The 9,387-nt window shown below is 45.6% G+C and overlaps 1 protein-coding gene across 5 annotated transcripts in view; it reads left to right on the forward strand.

The window, feature by feature from the left end:
- The first annotated feature begins 89 nt into the window (after window positions 1–89).
- Window positions 90–9,387, forward strand: part of LOC111495219 (protein SCAR3-like) — an 11,496-nt gene continuing 2,198 nt past the window's right edge. For 2 of the 5 annotated variants that reach the window (XM_023145161.1, XM_023145163.1), the window contains exons 1-7: window positions 90–521; window positions 741–904; window positions 2,334–2,457; window positions 2,548–2,677; window positions 3,104–3,171; window positions 3,245–4,518; window positions 4,561–5,881. In XM_023145161.1, the coding sequence (XP_023000929.1) occupies window positions 367–521; window positions 741–904; window positions 2,334–2,457; window positions 2,548–2,677; window positions 3,104–3,171; window positions 3,245–4,518; window positions 4,561–5,881 (3,236 nt within the window). In that variant the 5' untranslated portion in view covers window positions 90–366. Of the gene's footprint in view, window positions 522–740; window positions 905–2,322; window positions 2,458–2,547; window positions 2,678–3,103; window positions 3,172–3,244; window positions 4,519–4,560; window positions 5,882–9,387 lie in introns of those variants that run through there. The other 3 variants (XM_023145162.1, XM_023145164.1, XM_023145165.1) reach the window with 3 other exon arrangements.

The raw sequence follows: 9,387 nt of genomic DNA on the forward strand, positions 1-9,387 counted from the left end.
CGGTCTCCGGTGGGTTTCAACGGCTCTTAAAAATTAAAAGTTTTATAAACTTAATAGATTTGTGGGTTTTATGAAATAAACAATTTGTATTTTATTATATGGAAAAGAATGGATTCTGGAGTTGGCAAATGTCCTACAAAACTCAGAAAAGCTCCCTCGTTGCAGCAGTTGAGCTGCTCCCATCCCCACCACCAACTCTCTCTCTAACATCTCCGACCGACCTCCGCTCCTCTCTCTCTTTCTTTTCTCTCCATTTTCTTTCAGCTCCCTTCACTTCATTCAGCTACAATTTCGCCTTGCTTTCCTTCCCCATCCACACACCCTCATCCTCAAATGCGCACAGGAATCAAGTGAAATTAGAGCAAGATGCCACTGGTCAGGGTGCAGGTCAAGAGCGAGTTCGGGCTCGGAAAGCCCCATCTCTACATGGAGGCCAACAATGAAGATCCGAAAGCCGTCCTCGACGGTGTAGCCGTTGCTGGTCTCGTCGGGATCTTGAGGCAGTTGGGTGACCTTGTCGAGTACGGTTTTTTCTTTGCTTTGCTAACTTGTTTATCTACTATATTTGCTGCCTCGCTGGTTGAGAATTAGGTATTTCCTTCAGATGTTCTCGTTTGTAGGTAGCTCTTACGTCTTGTACTGTATAATGGGTTAGTTATGCGGTCTTAAATTAATCGGATTATAGAGGGTACTTTATACGACATTTAAGCTGACTGGGATGGTATCATCGTATATTGTAGATTTGCGGGGGAGGTTTTTCATGGGTTGCAAGAACAGGTTATGACAACAGCTTCCAGAAGTCACAAAGTGATGGTTCGCCTCAAACAGATTGAAGCTGCCCTTCCTTCATTTGAAAAGGCAATACTAACTCAAACAAGTCACATTCATTTTGCTTACACAGCTGGTATGACTCAATTGCCACCTAAATTATATATAACTTGACTTAAACTTAATTTGTTTCAGTTTATAAGGTGCTATCAACTTGTCATTTGTGATCACTCTAGTCTTGCTTAGAGATAGCCTTGTCTGTTTATGTAGACAATTGTTTGTTCTTTTCCTTTGTAATTGTGTCTGAACAGTACAGTGTGCAACTTTTGTTATTTTCTTGTTCGTAAAAGTGAAAAGAGGAAGCGTTCTAGATTCCCCCCACAACACAGATACCGAATACCTTTTATAGGCAGCATCCAGCCATACAGCCATTTATCTTACCTAATTTCTAACTTTTCTTCTATGTACGTGTGAGATCCCACATTGGTTGGAAATGAGAACCAAACATTCTTTATAAGGGTGTGGAAACCTATCCTAGTAGACGCGTTTTGAAAACCTTGAGGGGAAGCCCGAAAGAAAAGCTCAAAGAGGACAATATTTACTAGCGGTGGGCTTGGGTTTGGGCTGTTACAAATGGTATCAAAGCCAGACACTGGACTCCGAAGGGGGTGGATTGGGGGTCCCACATCGATTGGAGAAGGGAACGAGTGCCAGCGAGGACGCTGGACCCCGAAAGGGGGTGGATTGTGAAATCCTACATCGGTTGGAGAGGGGAACGAAACATTCTTTGTAAGGGTGTGGAAATCTCTCCTAGCATACGCGTCTGGACCCCGAAGGGGGGTGGATTGTGAAATCCTACATCGATTGGAGAGGGGAACGAAACATTCTTTGTAAGGGTGTGGAAACCTCTCCTAGCATACACGTTTTAAAAACCTTGAGGGGAAGTCCAAAAAACATTCTTTGTAAGGGTGTGGAAACCTCTCCTAGCATACGCGTTTTAAAAACCTTGAGGGGAAGTCCAAAGAGGACAATATCTACTACTAACGGTGGGCACCACTTGGACTGTAACAGTTTTATTATTATTATATGATCTAAACACGTATATACATGAGTGTCTATATCTGAAGATGTGTTGCCCATATTACTGCAAAGAGAATACCTGAAGGAGACAATTTTTTGATACACTAACAGGGCGGGAGGTCCTATTAATGTGATGTTCCACATTGGTTGGGGAGGAGAACAAATCACCATTTATAAGGGTGTGGAAACCTTCTCCTAGCAGACGCGTTCTAAAGCCTTGAGGGGAAGCCCGAAAGGGAAAGCCCAAAGAGGACAATATTTGTTAGCGGTGGATCTGGGTCGTTACAATTAATAACTCAACACTGGTCAAATTTAACTTCAGAACAATAGTGAGCTTAGCTTTAGTTAATCGTCAGTTTTGTTTTGCTATAGCACCTATATTCAAGCATGCCGCTTTAGCCAAAACTTAGGTTCTATCAGGATCATGTTATAACATTTTTTGCAACATTTGCATATTTGTATAATGTTAAGCAGTTACTTTGCAGGTTCTGAGTGGCATCCTAGTATTCGAACTGAACAAAATCAATTCATCTATCATGATTTGCCACGATTTATGATGGATGCCTATGAAGAATGTCGTGATCCTCCACAACTTCATTTGCTTGATAAGTATGATCAGTGTTTTAACTTTGTTTAAGGTGCATCTCCTTGCTGAAAATGAAAGGCAAGCTTTACAGTTCCGTTCTTCTCTCCATCCAGATTTGATACGAGGGGTCCTGGATCTTGTTTAAAGCGTTATTCAGATCCAACGTTCTTCAAGAAAACATCAACCTCAGGAAAAATAAGCTTGGAGAAGGTTCGGAGTGACAAAAAGGCTCACAAGATCAAGGTGTGCAGTGAAAGTCTAGGAGTTATATGTGTTGTGTGCACCTTTTGAAATAAATGATTAGTTTTTAAGGTTCAACGATTGAATTTAACAGCCTAGGGTAAGCTGAAACAGCCCAAGCCAACCACTAGTAGATATTATCCGCTTTGGCCCTACGTATCATCATTCGCCTAACGGTTTTAAAACGTGTGTGGCTGATGATGATACGTAACGGGCCAAAGCGGAGAATATCTACTAACGGTGGGCTTGAGTTGTTACACTTACCGTAAGCACCCGGAACAACAAGAATATGGAGTCATTGTGTTAATTAATATTCTTGAAATCAAAGCTTGGCCCATTCTTTTCTTGTTTTTTTTTTTCGTTTGTTAGTGGAATACATCAGTTTTGTTATTTAAAGTAGTCATTATGACCAATAAATTAACAATGCAGAGAAAAAGATCATTGGTACACAGTGGAGAAATGATACATGGTGCATCAATTTCCAAGCTTAATAGCAGGTATTACTAACTAACGATTAGCTTTGAACGTTTCTTCTTTAGTTGAATGGATCACCGACAACTTTTTATGCAGCTTGCAGTTGACCTCCTTTTCAAATGAAGGGGCGTCTCTTTCTCAAACTGCTACAGCTGATCGGATGATGAAATCAGATGCTGGGGACTCTTCGAATTCTTATGATTCTGGAACAGTGTCAGGATATGCTGGAAATGTTTTGAAATTAGGTTCTTCCTTGCAAACTAAAGAACAGGAGTTTAGGGAATCTTCAAGTCCAAGTTTGATGCAGTATAGTGATGCTGCTGATTCAGTTCTCCCAGATGAACAAAGTAGGATTATGGACGATAAATTTCAATATGCACCAGAGGATCAAATCGATTCGAGTTTCTCTTCTCATGTCACATGGGACGAAAAGGCAGAAATATTGAAGCCCAAGAATCAGCAGGATGTTAGAGAAATGACAGAAATAGTGCAGTCACGAGGTCTAGAGGATGTTAGAGAAATGGTAGAAACAGTGCAGCTAAGGACTCAACTGGATGTTAGAGAAATGGCTGAAATAGTGCAGCCAAGGACTCAAAAGGATGTTAGAGATATGGAAGAAATAGTGGAGCCACGGACTCAACAGGATGTTAGAGAAATGGCAAAAATAGAGCAACCAAGGACTCAGCAGGATGTTAGTGAAACATCTGAAATTGTGCAGCCACGGACTCAACAGGATGTTAGAGAAATGGCAAAAATAGAGCAACCAAGGACTCAGCAGGATGTCAGTGAAACATCTGAAATTGTGCAGCCAGAGACTCAGAAGGACGTTAGAGAAATTGAAGAAATTGCGCAGCCAAGTTCCCAACAGGATATGAGAGAGATGGTAGAAATTGTGCAGCCAAGGACTCAACAGGGTGGCACAGAAAAGGCAGAAATGGTGGAGCCGGGCAGTCAACAGGGTGGTAGAGAAAAAGTGGAGATGGTGGAGTCGAGGAATCAACAGCATGATAAATTTAAAGATCAAGAATATAAAGTTCCTGTACCTCAATCTTCCCTGGATCCATGTGAAACGGAAGGCCTTTACCTTATAAATGATGAACAAATGAGCACGCTAGCTAATGTTGGTCACCCTTTAGAATCAATTTACGACAGGAGTGTGTTTGATGAAATTGGAAGTGAAACGGACAATTATATGGATGCACTCAACACAATTGAGTCAGAATCTGAAACTGACATTGATTGCCAGACAAAACGAGAAGTAGAGCCATGCGCATCCAATATAAAGTGTGAAGTAGTAGATCCAATGCATGACCTCCTTGAATCTAGTTTAGGTCCTGATATTCCAATTCTTGACCAGAGCAGTGAGCCTCAAAAGTCCTTTGACAAAGGTATTATTTCTAGCCTACCATATTTTGTTTCTTCAGATGGTTTTTACCATGATCAAAGGCTTGAAGACACCATGAAGGTTTCTAGTCCTGACTGTCCCCTAGTAACTGACCTGCATGGCAAAGAAAGTTCCACATTGGAATCTGATATCACTGATTCCTTCCATCCAGACTCCAATTCTAGTTTAGAGGATCATTCTGGAATTAAATTATTGAACAGAATACATGAAACTGAAAAGGTTTCTTCCTCCAGCCATCTTTCAGATAAGTTCTGGACTAATGGTGGCTTGCTAGGACTTCAGCCATCAAAGCCTCCTTCTTGGGCCGTACCAAATGCTGCTTGTGAGAACTCAAGTAAAGGTGAAAAACGTGGCCCTTCTGATCATGCACATGTGATCAATGGTAATGCTCAGGAAATAAAAATGGATAATTTTCCAAAGGTTGCTATTAATATTGAAAAGGATTCAACTTCTAATAAGTCCTCATTGCACGGTGATGATCGTTCAAGCAATGGATCTAGTTATGCCCATATGGATAATGTGGTAAAAAGAAATGTGATAGCAGCAGCTGGAATTGCGTTTCCAGCTGTACCTAATGTCAATGGCATGCATACTCAAACCATTATGGAAAAAGATGAAAACTCCAATCAAAATTCTGGACTTGGCCATCAATTGCTTGTAAATGGCTTTCATAGAAAACTGACGCTAATACATGATGAAAGATTTGAGGCTAAATCTATGAATACAGATGGTGCAGGGAAGAGAAATGGCTACCAAGATACTGTTTTTGAAACAATGTATGAAAGGACTTCCACAGAGCAATTAGCCAGTGATTCTTCGTCGGATTCATGTCCTTCGCCCCCACTTGATCACATGAAGATCTCTTTCCATCCTGTCTGTGGTTTTGAAACATCAAAATTGAAACTGAGATTTCCCGATGGCAGTGATGGTCGCGGAAGCAATAAGGACATATTTCCATCATTTCAGTTGGCCCCAGAGGAGTCTATTTTTGTGCATGAGATTGGCTCTGAGTCTGATGATGACACATTCTGCAGATCATCTCCATGTATGTCTGATGATTGTCTTAGTAATCACTCTAAGTCAAATTCTGAGCTGTGGGAGTCTGATGACACTCCAGAAACCACAGGCAAGAACTTGTATGATGTGCACCACATGTCACAGACGGAGTCTTTGTCTACATCATTTGAGCTTCAGGGAATCACAAAAAGCGGCAGCACTATTGCCGATGAAGGTGGAAATTTGAACGTTAAGAAGGGCATGGATGAATCTCTTTCTGGTCCATCTCTTGATCTTCCATGTTTTGACATTGTGAACCCTGTAAGAAGTGGAAGAATTGTTAGATAAAACCTGAGTTTTACCGTTGTTATTCACACGATTTCAGAAAATCGTGAGGTTGACCATTTGACAAATCACGTCGAATGGATCACCAGAGTTTTAGAAGGGAGTGGCACAGATTTAGTTTGCCACTCTCCAAGCCAATTTTAGAATTCCTTTTTTACTTTAAATAGGAGAATTGTTCAGAAAACAAAACAACCTCAACGCAGTCAAATTCAGAGTTATTTTTTCTCTCTCCTTTTTGTTACGCATTTTCTGAATTTCCTCTCACCGAAATTCTGTGAAAACCAACAAGTGGTATCAGAGCCAAGTTGAAGATCGGTGTATATCATTGCAGAGGAGCCAACCTATCAACAAACAAGTTGAATAGTTCAAGTGGTTAGAGCGTTGACCTAACATCACAAAGGTCTCAGGTTCGAGTAGAAGAAAATGCAAAGTGTAAAAACACACACATCGTGGGGCCCATCTCGGGCAGGCTCACTCACTCCTCCACGCCGTCGTCGTGTGCCGACATCTCCATCACCGCCGCCACGAAGAGGGCGTCAAGTTATCGTTGAGCGGGTGATTAGGGAGACAACGACTGCCGTCGTTCAGTATCCAATATTGACAAAGTCCAATTATAACGAATGGATCTTGTTGATGCGCGTCAACCTACAAGCGCAAGGGTTATGGCATGCTGTTGAGCCAGAGGAAGGAGAAACGATTGAGTACCGTGAGGATCGGTTGGCGTTTGCCGCCATATTACGATCTGTGCCCCCAGAGATGCTGGCATCTCTCTCCACCAAGCGCACCGCGCAATCGGCCTGGGAGGGAATCAAATCCCGTCGGGTCGGTGTACAGCGAGTGCGGGAATCCAACATCGAGCAGTTGCGGAAGGAGCTCTCGGAGATCCACTTTAAGGACGGTGAATCCGTCGATGATTTTTCAATGCGGATCACGGGGCTAGCCAACAACATCACCACACTCGGTGGCAGCATCAGCGAGACAGAAATCGTGAAGAAGATGCTGCAGGTTGTCCCTGATCACCTCGAGCAAGTTGCGATTTCAATCGAGACATTGCTTGACGTGAACGACCTAACGGTAGAAGAGGTGACCGGAAGACTGCGTAACGTCGAGCAGCGGAAGAAAAATACCATTTCAGCTGTCGACAAGGGGGGTCGTCTACTCCTCACAGAGGAGGAATGGCTTGCACGTCTAAAGCTCCGTGACAACACCGGCCAGAGCAACGGGTCCTCCTCCAGCCGCAAAGACGGTAAGAAGCCATGGATCTCCCACGGGCGCATGCGCGGGAAAGATGGGAATCAAAAGAAGGAGTCGACCAATGGCAGGCCAATCTGCTCGAACTGTGGGAAGAGAGGACACCTAAGCAGGAATTGCTGGAGCAAGCTTAGGAACAAGGAGAAGGCCGAAAAGGCCCATGTGGCTCAATCCGAGGAGGACGAGCCAGCTCTCTTCATGGTAAGTGCATGTGTCCCCGCTATCGATTCCAAATCCACGGAAATGGAGGTAATCAACAACGATGTTGAACTCGAGAAAGAGCTCCAGCTGGGTGTAGCAAAGGTGGCACCAGCTAGGGAGCCAATTCAACTGGAGGAGGAGCGAGTGTTCGCTCAGATCAGCGAGCGGGACGAGCAACACAAGGACCGGCGATGGATCCTAGACACAGGGGCAACAAACCATATGACCGGGGCTAGATCTGCATTCTCCGAACTCGACTCGGGGATCCGCGGGACGGTGAAATTCGGCGACGGATCCGTCGTCGAGATCGAAGGACGCGGCACCATCCTATTCGCCAGCAAGGGAGGCGAGCATCGCAAGCTGACCGATGTCTACTTCATCCCGAGGCTCAAGGCTAACCTTGTGAGCCTGGGTCAACTCGATGAGACAGGCTGTTTCATCTCCATCGAGCGCGGACTACTCAAAATTTGCGATAATCAACGACGGCTGCTCACACAGGCAAGGCGCACGACAAACCGTCTTTACATCCTGGAGTTAGAGATAGAGCAACCTGTCAGTCTCTCGGCCAAGATCGAAGAGGTATCTTGGAGGTGGCACGCAAGGTACGGGCATTTAAACTTTCCTGCTCTAGAAAAACTACAGAAGGAGGAGTTAGTGCACGGTTTGCCAGCAATCAAAGGCGTGAACAAGCTGTGCGACGGGTGCCTCATCGGCAAACAGAGGCGCACACCCTTTCCGTCTCGAACATCCTATCGAGCCGATGAGCCGTTGGAGCTTGTACACGGCGATATCTGCGGGCCCATCAAGCCGGCGACCCCAGGCGGTAAGAGTTTCTTCCTCCTATTAGTCGATGACAAAAGCCGCTTCATGTGGCTGACCCTGCTGCAAGCGAAAAGTGAGGCGGCAGAGGCGGTTAAGTGCATTAAAGCGCGAGCGGAGGCCGAATGTGAGAAGAAGATGCGAGTGCTGCGCACAGACCGAGGCGGAGAATTCACCTCGACAAGTTTCGGTAAGTACTGTGACGAAATCGGCATACAACGGCACCTAACGGCGCCCTACTCCCCCCAACAGAACGGAGTGGTGGAGCGCCGGAATCAGACCATCGTCGGGACAGCAAGGTCATTGTTGGTGACGGCCGGGATGCCTGGGAGATTCTGGGGAGAGGCAGTAATGACGGCCGTATATCTCCTCAATCGGTCACCAACCCGAAGCCTTGACGGGAAGACACCATATGAGGCCTGGTACAACAAAAAACCAGCGGTACATCATTTTCGCGTGTTCGGCTGCGTCGCTTACATGAAGGTAACACGTCCCCACCTCGCCAAGCTCGATCCTAGGGGGCTAAAGGTCGTTTTTATCGGCTATGAACCCGGGAGCAAGGCGTACAGACTATATGATCCTGTAGGGGGGCGAGCTCACGTGTCACGCGACGTCGTCTTCGACGAAAGCACCTTCTGGCAGTGGAATGACGTGAACGAGGCAGACCATAATCCAAATCAATTCACGGTGGAGTACCTCGTCACTGAGCCGGAAGAAGGAGGAGCCCAGCATCAGCAGCCGTCACCGCCGCCAGCAGGTGCAACCCCTGAACCAGTGGAATTCGCAACACCACGGACTGCGGATTCGACGCTGGATGCCGATCACGATATTGATCTGGAGGCCAGGTACCGGAGGATGGACGACCTAGTAGGAGGAGGTGAACCACCTGGACTGGCAGTGCGCGAGCTCGAGGAAGTGGCCGAACTACATGCCATCAGTGCAGATGAACCGAACACCTTCGCCGAAGCAGAAAAGAACCCGTGCTGGCTGAAGGCAATGCAGGAGGAGATGACATCCATCACCGAAAATCAGACGTGGAGTCTGGAGGATATGCCGCCGGGACACCAAGCCATAGGGCTCAAATGGGTCTTCGAACTGAAGCGCAACGAAAAAGGAGAAGTTGTGAAACACAAGGCCCGTCTGGTAGCGAAGGGCTACGTCCAGAAGCAAGGAGTGGACTTCGAAGAGGTATTTGCGCCAGTGGCAAGGTTAGAATCCGTTC

Source organism: Cucurbita maxima, unplaced genomic scaffold (assembly GCF_002738345.1).
Source record: "Cucurbita maxima cultivar Rimu unplaced genomic scaffold, Cmax_1.0 Cma_Scf00021, whole genome shotgun sequence".
NCBI lineage: Eukaryota > Viridiplantae > Streptophyta > Magnoliopsida > Cucurbitales > Cucurbitaceae > Cucurbita > Cucurbita maxima.